The sequence below is a fragment of the Anabrus simplex genome, chromosome 1 (assembly GCF_040414725.1).
Source record: "Anabrus simplex isolate iqAnaSimp1 chromosome 1, ASM4041472v1, whole genome shotgun sequence".
Taxonomy (NCBI): Eukaryota; Metazoa; Arthropoda; class Insecta; order Orthoptera; family Tettigoniidae; genus Anabrus; species Anabrus simplex.
Genome location: NC_090265.1, coordinates 342,851,002 through 342,867,125, shown reverse-complemented (window position 1 = coordinate 342,867,125; position 16,124 = coordinate 342,851,002). Strand labels below are relative to the sequence as shown.

Sequence of the window (16,124 nt, the reverse complement as noted above, 5' to 3'; positions counted from 1 at the left end):
TGAACTACCATGCTGGAGTCTACAGCTACACTATTGTAAGTTATGCAGCACAATGATTTTAGTACCTCACATTAGCAGCAATATTACCTCGCCTGTGATTACTGAGGTCAGGTAGATACATCTGGCTGATATACTAGTCCTTCCTCTTTAAAATGAGTTACTGAACACTGTTGAAGTACACATTTTTTAGAAATGATTTCTATTTTAAAACAATCTTTTTGCAACATGCATAGGCCCTAGTAGGTTCTGAAACTATAAACTTCTTCTATGTCAAAAAATGAAAGGAAATGGAAACAAGCCCTCGCTCTCAAAGTAACTATATTCTTAATTTTTTTTTTTTTTTTTTGCTAGGGGCTTTACGTCGCACCGACACAGATAGGTCTTATGGCGACGATGGGATAGGAAAGGCCTAGGAGTTGGAAGGAAGCGGCCGTGGCCTTAATTAAGGTACAGCCCCAGCATTTGCCTGGTGTGAAAATGGGAAACCACGGAAAACCATCTTCAGGGCTGCCGATAGTGGGATTCGAACCTACTATCTCCCGGATGCAAGCTCACAGCCGCGCGCCTCTACGCGCACGGCCAACTCGCCCGGTACTATATTCTTAAATTAGTCCTTTGCAGGTAAATCATCATAGTGCAATACTGTAATCTCATTTGCAATACCATTTTCTTTATTTATCCTCAAAAGTTTTCAGAGTTTATTTAGTTCTCATAGTAATTTTAACAAATGCAACATATGTACAGTACAATGGCAACTCTCCAAAACTGATTTAAGCTGAAATTATTGTAACCAAAATCGACTTTCAACCTATTAGGTCCTGTTACGTACATTTAGTGCACGCTGAAGAGATGTTAAGTAGAGAACAAAAATGACCAACCGGACATCAGTGGGATCCGAACCCACAACCTCCCGATTTTGCGTCGGTTGCTCTACCAATTGAGCTAAAGTGGTCTAGGTCGTCTTTGTTCTGTTGAAAAGTATCTAAGCTACAGGTCTGGCACTACTGCCATCACACTGTAGAGTGCGTTTAAATCGCCCGTTGAGGGACAAGGCACTGAATATTGAATTTTCACGACCGCGTTGTAAGCGAAACCGACTTTCAACCTATTAGGTCCTGTTACGTACATTTAGTACGTGTTGAAGAGATGTTAAATACAGAACAAAAATGGCCAACCGGACACCAGTGGAATCCGAACCCACAACCTCCCAATTTTGCATTGGTTGCTATACCAATTGAGCTATGGTGGTCTACGTTATCTTTGTTCTGTTGGAAAGGATCTAAGCTACAGGTCTGGCACTACTGCCATCATACTGGAGAGTGTTTAAGTCACCCGTTGAGGGCCAAGTCAATGAATATTGAATTTTCACGACCGCATTGTAATCTAAATCGACCTTCAACCAATTAGTTTTTTTCCCTTCTGATTTTGCTTTTCTTTTTCTCTCTAATATATATGCGTATCTACATACTGTGTTCACTGACCTCAAGTGAATTGAATATACTAGCAACTTATGCAGAGATATTAAAAAAAAAAAAATATTGGAAACTTGGGTCTTCTTACAGGAACAATGTCAGTGCTTTTGTATCTTCCTTGTCAAGCAAAACATTATCAAAGAATAACAGGCAGTAGAAGTATGGAATTTTTGTCCCACAAATTAACATAAATTTATTTCTGGTATGCTCTTAAAAAAAAATGACATGAGAAACTAGCACAACATTTCCTAAAGTAAGGGTAAAAAGCAGTACACGTTTGTAAGGTTTATCTCACAAATAGTCAACAAATTTATTTCTGGTATGCTATTTTAAAAATTACACGAGAAACAAAGAAATCACACATGGAGTATGAATATTGTAGTTACACTTAAATACATGTAGTTATATACTAAGAACACCAAATGTCATAATTTAGACAGGGTAGTATTATTGACAACCTTTTTCCCTTCAGCATAAAAACATTAAAACAATCTGTACAATATGCTGAAAATGAGAAAGGTTGCTTTTCTGTAAAATGCTACAATATTTTACAAACAATACATAAAACTTCTTAATTGTACACAAGAAAATTAGGTGTCCCTGTATACTTCTCCGCAAATGCTTTGCCCTCTTTAGTGGGTACAGAGAAAGCTATCTCATCCCTGTCAAGAACATGACCATACATGAAGGACAATCTGAAAGAAGAAAATAATACTAAGTTATTAAATGTATATGAATATATAACATAAGATAAAAACAAATCTTATCACAAAAACAAAACACGTATCTTAACCAAAAGAAGTTAATAATAATTTTAGTAATGTTTAGGTAAGTTGTAAGAACTTGAAAAATTGTATCATAACCAGATACTGGATATAATAATATTAACTACAATGATGATAACAAGAACTTGAACTCTCTGTTGTTTTTGGAAGCACCCGCAAAACAATGAATAAAGGATGAAACCACTTGACAATATCCACAGTGCTCTCTGACAACCAATTCAGCATACAAGAGTTGAACATACCCCTGATGTGTGTTGCTTCTTTTAATAGAATGGTTCATACACATACCTTGAATGTGGATGATTTAGGTTAAAGTCTGAGAACAAAGAGAAGCTATCTTCTACAGTTTATTTCTAAAAAATAAAATACTCCTTGGGGCTTTATTTTGCTGGGACACCCTCTCTCTAGGGGACATAAATATGGAAGGTCCAAGCTCAGGGTAAAGAGCGAAGACCTCAATGGCATCTACGGTGGAGAAGACTGACTTTAGGACAGCGTAGGTGACAGAAGAGGTAGCCAAGAATGTGGGACTACTGAGAGTACAAGGTGTATGTTCTCCTGGGCGCAGATATCAGTTTTTAATGGCAGTGTCTGATCTGGAGGCACTAACAACGTCTGTACCTCATGTTAGAGGCGGCTGATTTCTCATCTAATGTCCGGCAGGAGCGACAGGCCAATTATAAATCTTTGAAACAATTAAGTTTATTGAAGGGGTCAACCTATTCAATACAATACATTCGTGAGAATGTTTATAACTTAAGCATGACACTTAAATTGGGACATGTTTCGCCCTTCTTGTGGGCATCACCAGCCTATATCTCAGCCTCAAAACCAATTGTCATTGAGATCCCGATACATTCATATTAAACTATCATAACTAAAATAGTAGTATGAGTTAAAAATACAATGTGACGGTTCTTTACTGAGAGGTAAACAAGACTTAGTGGAGTTCTGAAAGAGTGTTTGAAATAATTCTTAAGATATCTGGTGTTGGCACCTATTAAAATAATTATCATGTGGTTAGGCACTCTCAGTCTTATGAAACAATGTTTAACGTTTAAAGAATACATTAACAATTGATACAAAATAAAACACTACGTTAAGACACTATGTACAATACATTAACACTTGATATAAAAATAAACACCATGTTAAAACACTATGTAGTCACAGGATAAAGATGTAAGTGAAAGTTGTCTGGATGCTAATTAGAATGTTTGATGTCTGATAACATCTATTAATCGTACTCGGAGGATGTTATAAAACCTCTTGATGTTTCTATAATCAGGGTCATCTTTTTCTAACTAGAAATCATCTTTACAAAAGGCATATCAACAGACTATGGAATTGAAACAGCTGTGAGTTGTATTGTAGTCAAGCCCTTGGCTCATGCTATTTTAAAAATGGTCTATTGTTGACAGGCAACATTTTGGAACTATCATTGATCAAATACCAATATAAATGGTCCGTTATTGGACATTATAAATTTTCCAGCTAACTCATTGTTGGTTGCCAGCGTTTTGTCCCCGTGTGCTAGGTTGGGCTCATCAGTTGGTACCTAGCACACCTACCAAGACGCATGGCTAGTGCATACCATGGAGGCCACTGCGTAGGCTACTTGAAGCCACCGGCAGTACCAATGCACTATGAGAGACTTTGTCTCACTACCAAAAATTGATGCCTGCTTGGCCATCAGATGATATAGATGTTCATTCCCATAGGGAATCTGAAATATTTGTCCCAAATGAGTAAATTTATAATACCAATATAAATGGTCCATAATTGGACCTAGCACACGGGGGCGAAATGCTGGCAACCAGGAACGAGTTAGCTGGAAAATTTATAATGTCCAATAACGGACCATTCATATTGGTATTGGATCAATGATAGTTCTAAAATGTTCGAGGTATGGTGTCAACCCCAGTTTTTCTCTTTTATTGTTCATATGCTTCTATTCTGCACAGACTCAAGTATAATACATAATGTTTTGTATGTGTGGTTTTCTCATTTATACCAAGACAGTGGTGATGACTGTCAACAAAGATGGGCATCCAGCAAGTATAAAACTAGGAGACCACCATCTACAGTGTGTGGATAGTTTTCCTTATCTTGGAAGTGTTATCTCCAGTGATAATTTGGTCAGAATGGAAATTACAGAGTGCAAAAGGGATCAGAATTCTACCAACAAGTAAGAACACTTTTATAGGATGACCTGATCGCAACACCGGCCAAACTGATTGTGTTTAACAGCTATTTCATACCAATATTGATCTATGGTATTGAAGCGTGCACCCTCACAAAAAGAGATTCATCAAGACTGTATCAGAGATGAAATTTCTTAGATCCACCATCCAGAAGACCAAGATGGACAAGTTAAGAAATGAGGAGGTGAGGAAAGAAGCCAGAATAAAGACATCCCTATTAGACCAAATTGGCACATCCAGAGTACAGTGGTACGGGCATGTGATGAGGATGGAGTCTACTAGAACAGCCAGAATAAATTTGGAAAGACAGGCTGAGGGAAAAAAAGAACTGCAGAAAGACCTAAAACCAGATGGATGGCCATGATCAAGGTTGATCTAGTTACCAGAGGATGGACAGTGGATGATGTTCCCCATGACAAGTTGTATATGGACACGAAGAAGTGGAAGAGGCTCTTTAAAAGTACCCGAAAAAACTAGAAATGTACAATGATAATGATGACGGTATTTGATTCCATTCACTTGAAAAGCGCATAACTGAGGTCTGACTGCATTGTTTAAATGCAATTTATAATGTTTTCTCTCACCACAGAATATTGCAACTGCGATAAGAGCGCTCCGACACTGCTTAATTTATTACAAGTAACAACTCTCATTATTGTTCCGTATTGAAGAAGACGTTAGGCATAGATATCAAAGATAATTTAATAAAAAAACCACCTATTCAATACTTTCCACGTTTAATGTGGTTATTATCTACATGATTTTATGTAGACTTATTTGGTCAGGTACATGTTTCACCCATTATTTTGGGCATCTTCAGCCTGTAAACAACCTTTAGGTCAAGGTTTGGGACCTTTTTAACTGATATAAACATACCAATATATACACTATATACAACATATACATTATATACAATATATACAAACATAAGTCAATACAGTAAAGTTCTTTGGTCCTAATCTATCTAATATGGAAAATGTCCAAAAACTAAAATGGATCTTCTTTTCGGTGAAGAGGATTGCATATCGGGGTTTATGTGACCCCTATATCATATTAAGTTCTTGACGTATCGTGTCTGGTGACAGGATGTGTCGTCAACAATAAGTGGAGATTTGAACTGATTGTAGGTTGGTCAAGATTGAAAATATAAATTTAAATTAATTGTGTTTTAACTTGGCAGTTCTATTCTGGTTAACTTAAAATGTTCAAAACTAAAAATAAAATGAAACGGATCTTCTTTTTCTTGAGAAGGGGTGATATTAAAACTGGAGCTTGTTTGACCCACGATTTTTATTTTCATGTTCTTGACGTAACTAATATTTAAATGTGTTGTCGTGCACAAGTGGAGATTCAAAAGCCGATTGTTGTAGGTAGACTGGTCAAAAACGTTGTGAATGAGACTGTTAGCGTCTTGACTTTGGGTCTCATGTAACGTCAAGGAATTGACAAGAGTATAATATTTAGCTGTTTCATAGTTTTAGGCTGCTGCTTAATTGGGAAGAAACATCCTAGACACTTGATACAGTCTTGTGTGAAAATTGTTCCCGTTGATGTGTTGCTTGGTCTTTGGGAGGGATCTTAAGAATATCTGTAATGAAGTAGAAAAATAATTTTGAATTAAAAAAAAAAAAATTGTTTAGTTTTGTGTGTGTGGGATTCATTTAGTGCTAATTATATATTAGTGTTTAGTGCTTCTTGGTAGAAATTGGTAGTAGTGATATTTATTTGAATTTTATAACAAGTAATTCAGCTGGTGTTCAGTAGATTACATTTTCTAGGTTAAATAGGCTAGCTAGGTGTATCTTGTTTCGAATTTAGGTTTAGGAAATACTTCAGGTAATAATATTAACTTAAAAAACTTTTTTTCTTTAAACATCTATAGGTTCGTTGGTATAATACTTACAAAGGCAGATTATCATAAGGAGTTGTAACTCATTGTACATTCCGCCGCAAGTTTTCCTGTATTTCGTATAGATATCAGTTCAAACTATCACGAAGGTAATAATTTATTAAATTAAGTAACATGATATGCCTGTAAACTTCGATTTAAAAAGAAGTTAAAGAGAATACACGGTAATTTCACTGGATAATTACGGTACTTAACAGTTCTTGGATTGTTGATGATTGTTGCTACATGCACACGGTAGTTGTGTAAACAAATACAAAATCAGCTTATTACTTTCTTCCGATAATTTGTAGTCTAAGTTCCCTGCATACTTTGTACTTTTCACCTTCGTTTATTCATCGAGTAAAAGTTAATAATTAAATTCCTATATCCCAATAATATTGCAGTTCAAGCCTTCAGCGTAGTCCTGACAGAAATTATTGTAGACAACCTCTTATTTTTCAGCATTTAAGGACATTTTTATTCTCTGTCCCTCATAGTAGGGAATAATAGTAGTAATCCACCAGCGGTAAAATATCATATAACCATATAACAGCTGAGAATTGTAGTGTAGATATGGTATATTTAGACAGTACCGTAATCTTTGAGCCGGCCTCGTGGTGTAAGGGTAGCGTGCCTGCCTCACGCCTGGGAGGCACCGGGTTCGATTCCTGGCCAGGTCAGGGATTTTTCTCGATCTGAGGGGTGGTTCGAGGTCCACTCAGCCTACGTGATTAGAATTGAGGAGCTATCTGATGGCGAGATGGCGGCCCCAGTTTTGAAAGCCCAGAATAATGACCAAAAGGATGTGTTGTGCTGACCACACAGCCGTTCGTAATCTGCATACCTTCGGGCTGAGCAGGCCAAAGCCCTTTCAAGGCCGTTAAGTGCCGTGGGGTTTGGGGTTTGGTAATCTTTGAGTACAGTAGTTCTTGCAAATTTCAAACTTGCAATTTTCATTTCTGTTTGTGCTTAGTAGTGACATACGGTACCGCTAATGTAATTAGGATACATCTCAACATAGTTTAAACCGGGTGAGTTGGCCGAGCGCGCAGAGGCGCGCGGCTGTGAGCTTGCATTCGGGAGATAGTAGGTTCGAATCCCACTATCGGCAGCCCTGAAGATGGTTTTCCGTGGTTTCCCATTTTCACACCAGGCAAATGCTGGGGCTGTACCTTAATTAAGGCCATGGCCGCTTCCTTCCAATTCCTAGGCCTTCCCTATCCCATCGTCGCCATAAGACCTATCTGTGTTGGTGCGACGTAAAGCCCCTAGCAAAAAAAAAAAAAAAAAAAAAAAAAAGTTTAAAATTATTGTAGTGTACTGTACAGTAGTATATGAGTAATATTAAAATTTAACGCGCTTATTTTATTTTGTAAAATATTTGTGTAGTATAGTAGAGGTAGAATTGTGTGATTCTTGTGTATTCCGTTCGGTATTCAGTAATTAACAGCAGTTTTTATCCTGTTAGGGTGCTGTAGGATAAAAATAGAGTATGACTAAGTAGTATTGTCATGCAGTCGTATAAAATTACCTCATTGTCGTGTGATCTTTGAGTACTATCCCAGACAATATTTCCCTCTGTTTTTTCTTCTTGTGAACATAAGTCATTTTATTTTTCCTTTTATTTTCATTTTTTCCGTAAAGAATGGCTAGAAGTGCAAGTGTAGCAACTGTGGGTGTGGCGAGGCATTGAAGGATATGAGGGAGGAGTTGGAGAGTTTGAGGGAGATTATTAGGATTCTCACAGAAGACAGGAAGATAGGCCTCCCTGAAAAATGTACAGGTTACAGTAGGTGTAAAAAAGGGAGGGGAAGGAAAGGGGAGAACTGTATAAGACAGGTGGTCTAATGTTCTAAGGGGAAGGAGATTGCAGACTAAGGGCTTTATTCAGGACAGGTGTCTGTGAGAAATCGGTATGAGTCACTCCAGGTAGAGCAACAGAGGGAAGATGAGGAACAGGGAACTGTTGCTGAGGTGTGAGAAAGTAGGAGGAAGGGAAAAGGTAGGAAAGGGAAATGTAGAGTAAGAGGATAGGAAAAGACAGGTGGAACAGGAACATGGGAAGGAGAAAAGGGAGGAGGAAGTAGCTTCTGCAGCTCTCAGGAAAGATAGGACTGACCAGGAGGGGAGGAGATCAAGCGAGGTGGGTAGGGATGAGGCTCTGGTCATGGGGGATTCCATCGTTAGACATGTGAGGAAAGTGTGTGGAGTAAAGGGAACAAGGGTAGAGTGTTACTCCGGAATTATATTGAAGCAGATGTTGAGGAAAGTAGAAGAGGAGGGGAAGGAGAAGGTGGTAGTGTTTCACGTTGGTACCAACAACGTTAGGCAAGCTGGTATAAGTACCAACATAGATGGAGATGTGTGGGACCTAGTAAATGCACCAGGGGTGAAGTTTAAGGATTGCAAGTAATCAGCTTCATTTTCCGTATCAAAATCTAATCACAGAGAGTTACAATAATTGAAAATCTTCCATCTTTTTGACACTTTTTATTTGCTTTCTAGCAAATTATTAATTATAAACAGTACACATTTCGTTCTCACTTGAGAACATCTTCAGCTGTTGTTAAGCTTAGGTGAATCGCTAAGTTTCTGAATACATTATTTTCAGGTACATTGTTCCTCCTAAAGACTAATTTGAATATAAAATTAAATTAAAATTATGTTAAAACAATGTGAGGGTTAATGGGTTGATGAAATGAGACAGGATGAATACATAGTTAGCCTGCTTAAAAACTATATCTATTCATTAGAATAGCTGTTAAAAATTTCAACTCTGTTACACTAAAAACATCTATTTGTCTTCCAGTTAAAAGGTTTTTTGAAAAATAAATGGCTTCTTGACACTGTTATTATTACTGCTGAATGCTCATTTCATTCACTCCTTCCAGGTAGGCTGTTATTTATTTTGAGCTTGCCTAATGTGCCCTAAATTGAGTCTAATGCGGAACTTTGAAGCTGATTGCATGTCGCCCTTTGAGAAGGGAGCTTCATCTTAATTTCTGTAATGAAATGAGGAAAATAGGAATTTGTTTTCTTTGTAATGAAAGCATGTGTCTTTACATAATGACTTAATGTATAAAATGTTTCCATACCTTAATGTTGTTAGACAACAATTCTACCGTGACCCTGGAGGGGGAAGTTTGAAGCTGCTTTGCGTCTAGTATAATAATGGTGTGTGTGTTCCGCTGTTTGCTCCTCCTTTCGGGGAGGCAAGGCTGTGGAGAGGGGAGGAGGCGTGTCGCTGTCACGGCTTCGGCTTTAGAAGGGGTGGGGAGAATGAATGTACAAAATGGTGGAGGCTCGTTCTTATTTATCATTTTACGGTCTGTGTTGTTTCTTTTGCCTAAGGTTTCAAGATTTGATAATATCCCTTCGAATATAGGGTTTCTATTGTCAATTGTATCATTCAGGTTATTGTCCTGATTACCTTTTTGTTCTAAATAAATATATACATTTTCTAATGTATTTAGAAGAGCTCCTTTGTTTATTTTTCGTAATATAGTTAAATCCTGCTCTATAGTTGTGAACTGATGTCCAGTTGTACTCATGTGTTGGCCCATCGTGGAAATTTTTTTATGTCTTTCAGCATTGACATTCTCTAGGTATCTTACAGTAAAACTGCGCCCTGTTTGCCCGACATAAGTTTTTTCACATTGATGACACTTCAATTTGTAAACTCCTGATTCTAAATGTTTGTTTATTCCTAGGGAATTGACACTATTGTAATTAAAGAATTTTTGCTTTGTTATTGCTGGTTGAATAGGCGATCTTATAGTTATATTTTCTAAACAAATTTGTTACTGTATATAAGTTGGGGTTATTGAACGTGAACTTGGCATATTTATCTTTCTTATTTCGGGTGTTAGATTAGTTTGTAACTTCTGTTTGAATTTTCCGTTTATTTTGTTTACCATTTTTAGTTCAAATCCGTTGTATTGGGCTTGTCTGCAGATAAATAGCAGTTCTTTTTCTCGTTCCGTGTGTGTAAGGGGTATATTAAATGCTCTGTATATGTAACTGTAGTAAGCTGACCTTTTTTGTGATTCAGGATGCAATGAGTAGTTCTTTATTGTAATGGGAGTAAAAGTGGGTTTCCTGTGTATCTTGAAGACAAACTCTTCCTTTTTCCGTGTTATATTTATATCTACAAAATTTATGAAACCTTTTTCTACTGTAAACTTTATTCTAGAATCCAGTGTATTTAATTTATTGAGGATATCGTCACTGTTGTTCACTCTTCGGTCTATTACTACAAAAGTGTCATCTACAAAGCGTATCCATAAATTGAGACCTTCTATTTGTCCTATTATCTTGGTATGCTCGAGGTAATCAAGATAAACATTGGCTAAAATGCCTGAAGCGGGAGCACCCATAGGGAGGCCTTCCTGTCTATTTTCTTACTGAAAGTGAAGTAATTGTGTTTCATAACAAATTTGAGTATATTAATAAAATCTTCCATTTCTGGTAGGCTGAGTTGTTTGTGTTCTATTAGATTTTTCCTGATAATTTTTATTGTTTCGTTCACTGGAATATTTGTATACATGTCCTTGATGTCAAAGAAACATGTTACTTGACGTGGTGTTAACTTAAAGTCTTTGAGTACTTTGCAAAAATCTACAGAATTTTTTATTGGTGTCTTGTTGTAAAAAACGTAATGATTTGTTACGAATTTATGTACGTATTGCGATGTTTTATAAGTAGGACTGGTGCAGAAGTTTATTACTGGTCTTATGGGTATTCCTTCTTTATGCAACTTGGGTAAGGCCCTTGCAGTTGGAAGACCGGGATTCATATTTATTAGTTTCTGGACATCTTGTTCACTTAAAAAAAATGAAGGTTGCGTTTCTTAATGTTTTTAACTTTTTCTGAGTATTACTTGTAGGGTCTCGATCTTTCCGAAAAAGTGTCATTACTGAAAAAAGTTTGTTTTCCTAATATATTCCTCCTTATCTAAAAATACTATTGTCCCCCCCTTACCAGCTTTGGTAATTACTATTTCCTCTTGTTTTATTTTATGTGATAAACTTAAAGTGGGTTTATTTCTGTTTTGGGAAACTTTTAAGCCTTTTACGAGCTACAGAATTTTCTTGTTTACCTCGTGTCTGACGTCATTTTGAACTTCGTTAGGGAGTTTCTGTATAGCCATTTCAACTTCTGCAATGGTAGTTATTAGTTCTTTTTCTTTGTTCTTTCCTATCCAATTGTAATTAGGGTCTTGACTTACGGTTTTCATTTCCTCCTCTGTGAGATTAACTTTTGAAATGTTCTTAATGGGTAAGGGGTACTCTTTAAATTCTGTTTTTGAACTTGACTGGAAAACAGGTTGTAGGTTTTAATTTTCATTAAATTATTATTAAGGGTTTATTGTTTTTTGCTTAAAATGATATCCATTTTTTCATGGGTATATCTTTGAAACGAATCCCACTCCAAGGGCAACAGTAGTGTTGGACTTAGATGTGCCAAATACATTTTACCATTGAGAAATGCTTTCTTCCTATAAATGTATTTTATTTCATTTTTTAGCCATATTTGATTAACTCTTCTTTGTGTTTCTTAGTAGTGCCTAGAGGGTACGTGTTTCTTTTGGGTTTTACTTAAAAATTTAGGAACTAGGTTGTCTTTGAGCCAATTCTTTAAGAAAACTATGTCCTTAGTTAGCTACCTTCACCTTTAGATTAAAATAGATGTTTCAGTAATGGCACTTTTTCGGAAATAGATCGAGACCCTACAAGTAATACTCAGAAAAAGTTAAAAACATTATTAAGAAACGCAACCTTCATTTTTTTAAGTGAACAAGATGTCTAGAAACTAATAAATATGAATCCCGTCTTCCATCTGCAAGGGCCTTACCCAAGTTACATGAAGAAGGAATACCCATAAGACCAGTTATAAACTTCCGCACCAGTCCTACTTATAAAACATCGCAATACGTACATAAATTCCTAACAAATCATTACGTTTTTTACAACAAGACACCAATAAAAAATTCTGTAGATTTTTGCAAAGTACTCAAAAACTTTAAATTAACACCACATTAAGTAACATGTTCCTTTGACATCAAGGACATGTATACAAATATTCCAGTGGACGAAACAATAAAAATTATCAGGAAAAATCTAATAGAACACAAACAACTCAGCCTACCAGAAATAGGAAATTTTATTAATATACTCAAATTTGTTATGAAACACAATTACTTCACTTTCAGTAAGAAAATAGACAGGAAGGCCTCCCTATGGGTGCTCCCGCTTCAGGCATTTTAGCCAATATTTATCTTGATTACCTCGAACATACCAAGATAATAGGACAAATAGAAGGTCTCAATTTATGGATACGCTTTGTAGACGACACTTTTGTAGTAATAGACCGAAGAGTGAACAACAGTGACGATATCCTCAATAAATTAAATACACTGGATTCTAGAATAAAGTTTACAGTAGAAAAAGGTTTCATACATTTTTTTGGTTTAAATATAACACGGAAAAAGGAAGAGTTTGTCTTCAAGATACACAGGAAACCCACTTTTACTCCCATTACAATAAAGAACTACTCATTGCACCCTGAATCACAAAAAAGGTCAGCTTACTACAGTTACATATATAGAGCATTTAATATACCCCTTACACGGAACGAGAAAAAGAACTGCTATTTATCTGCAAACAAGCCCAATACAACAGATTTGAACTAAAAATGGTAAACAAAATAAACTGAAAATTCAAACAGAAGTTACAAACTAGTCTAACACTAGAAAGATAAATATGCCAAGTTCACGTTCAATAACCCCAACTTATATACAGTAACAAATTTGTTTAGAAAATATAACTATAAGATCGCCTATTCAACCAGCAATAACAAAGCAAAAATTCTTTAATTACAATAGTGTCAATTCCCTAGGAATAAACAAACATTTAGAATCAGGAGTTTACAAATTGAAGTGTCATCAATGTGAAAAAACTTATGTCGGGCAAACAGGGCGCAGTTTTACTGTGAGATACCTAGAGAATGTCAATGCTGAAAGACATAAAAAAATTTCCACGATGGGCCAACACATGAGTACAACTGGACATCAGTTGGATGGTGTTATGCATCACTTGACCAAACGCCAAAAGTAGATTTTGAGATATTGACATAAACGCAAAATCCTTTGTATTAATTCATATTTCCTGTTAAATGTGAGGTATTATACACCAAAATGAAGATAAAACCATGAATTTTCTTATTAATGTATTCAATTTAGGGATATTTGATGGATATCGTCGTAATCTGAGATAATGGGCTTGGTCACTTGATGCTTTATTGCGGTTACCCTAGTTTTTTGTTTTGCATCACTTGACCAACAAATAAAATAGTAGTTTAGTGAACGATTTGACTTTAAAAATTCAGTGCAGTGTAAAATATGGTACTTATTAACTAATGTTATTTCTTATTTAAATACAGAATTAAATTATACATAACACCATACAACATGACATAGAAAAAACATGAATTTTAGAATATACAGTAGTATAGAAATTACACTGGTAGATCACAGTATTAAGGCTTAATAAACACACAGTTTCTCCAAGTATAATATAATGCAGTATTTTAATAATTTTTGAGTTAAAAATCCATATTTACACAATAAAACCCATCTATACAATCGTGTATTCTAGGATCACTAAACAGGCATCATGAGAGAGCACAGGTCGTTCAGTTTCGTTTCTTAAACTGGTTTTCCATTGGACCATTACAGAGTGAGCAGACCATGAGGAGCTGATCCATTTTCATTCTGAAGCCGGCGACCTACTATAGATTTCTTAATGCCCACTTCAACAGTGCGTTCTGCATCAAAATGCATTTTTAAGAAAATGCTGAAAGGTTTATCTTTCTTCAACTCTACGAGTATTTCTCTCACATGCAGCCAGTTTACCTTCTCACTGTTTGTGCCTGTCTTCCTGTTTTACAATGTGCTTCTCCAGATGAACTGTACTATGAAAATCCGGTCTCGTCGTTCTGTGCACAACAAGCGGGTTCTTCTTTCGGCACATCTTCATTACAATTATGTAGTCTTCGGTGGTATAGAGGTGCTGCTGAAATTTGAAAGCACGTTCTATATCTACAAAGTCGCTGCCGTTAGGGAGGAAGATACGGCCTGGAAATAAAAATATTTGTGTAATCTTTTCAATGGTAGGGTGTTGTTCCAAAACTGTTTTCAGAAGTAGAACAATCTTTATATTATGATCCTGGCCTCCGCAAGAATCTGACCACAATATTACTTCTTTGGCTTTGTGCACGTTTTCCATAAGATGCTTGCACAAGCAGGATCCAACCTCCTGAGCCCCTCGTCCTGCTTCTCCTTCCAACTAGACGTAACAATTACCTTTATTATCCTTCCCACTATGAATCCCTAAGTTATATAACCACAACTGACGCTTGTACAAAACCACATCTATGGAAATACGGGGCAATGGCAGTGTTTTTCAATGTCAAAACAAAGCGTTTCCAGTTTTTCATCCAACTTCGATTTTTCCATATCGGAGGTTTTTAGGTTCTGGGCGTACACCACAGGGAAGAAAACCTGCGCGGGAATCTGCTACACGGGAATCTACATTTAGCATCACATGACCAAGCGACTACATGCTTGTCGTGTGGTCATTTGATGCGTAATTCAGACTCAGAAATGGTGGTTGGTCACTTGATGCAAAACTTCAATTTAATGATTGAGAGGTTGGCGTTTGGTCAAAATTAATTTCCTGCGAAATCATATTGTGAATGAGTTTCCGAATTATAACCTATGTAAAGTTAAGACCTTTAGCTACCAGATGGTGCAATAATCTAAAAAATTCCATTTTGGCGCTTGGTCAATTGATGCATAACACCATCCAGTTCACAACTATAGAGCAGGATTTAACTATATTACGAAAAATAAACAAAGGAGCTCTTCTAAATACATTAGAAAATTTATATATTTATTTAGAACAAAAAGGTAATCAGGACAATAACCTGAATGATACAATTGACAATAGAAACCCTATATTCGAAGGGATATTATCAAATCTTGAAACCTTAGGCAAAAGAAACAACACAGACCGTAAAATGATAAATAAGAACGAGCCTCCACCATTTTGTACATTCATTCTCCCCACCCCTTCTAAAGCCGAAGCCGCGACAGCGACACGCCTCCTCCCCTCTCCACAGCCTTGCCTCCCCGAAAGGAGGAGCAAACAGCGGAACACACACACCATTATTATACTAGACGCAAAGCAGCTTCAAACGTTCCCCCTCCAGGGTCACGGTAGAATTGTTGTCTAACAACATTAAGGTATGGAAACATTTTATACATTAAGTCATTATGTAAAGACACATGCTTTCATTACAAAGAAAACAAATTCCTATTTTCCTCATTTCATTACAGAAATTAAGATGAAGCTCCCTTCTCAAAGGGTGACATGCAATCAGCTTCAAAGTTCCGCATTAGACTCAATTTAGGGCACATTAGGCAAGCTCAAAATAAATAACAGCCTACCTGGAAGGAGTGAATGAAATGAGCATTCAGCAGTAATAATAACAGTGTCAAGAAGCCATTTATTTTTCAAAAAACCTTTTAACTGGAAGACAAATAGATATTTTTAGTGTAACAGAGTTGAAATTTTTAACAGCTATTCTAATGAATAGATATAGTTTTTAAGCAGGCTAACTATGTATTCATCCTGTCTCATTTCATCAACCCATTAACCCTCACATTGTTTTAACATAATTTTAATTTAATTTTATATTCAAATTAGGCTTTAGG

General features: G+C 36.3%; 1 protein-coding gene across 2 annotated transcripts in view; it reads right to left on the bottom strand.

Annotated features, from left to right (window-relative positions):
* Nucleotides 1-1,630: 1,630 nt before the first annotated feature.
* Nucleotides 1,631-16,124, bottom strand: part of eco (Establishment of cohesion) — a 169,160-nt gene continuing 154,666 nt past the window's right edge. For both annotated transcript variants that reach the window (XM_067142544.2, XM_067142552.2), the window contains exon 7: nucleotides 1,631-2,167. In XM_067142544.2, coding sequence (XP_066998645.2) covers nucleotides 2,044-2,167 — 124 coding nt within the window. In that variant the 3' untranslated portion in view covers nucleotides 1,631-2,043. The remainder of the gene's footprint in view (nucleotides 2,168-16,124) is intronic.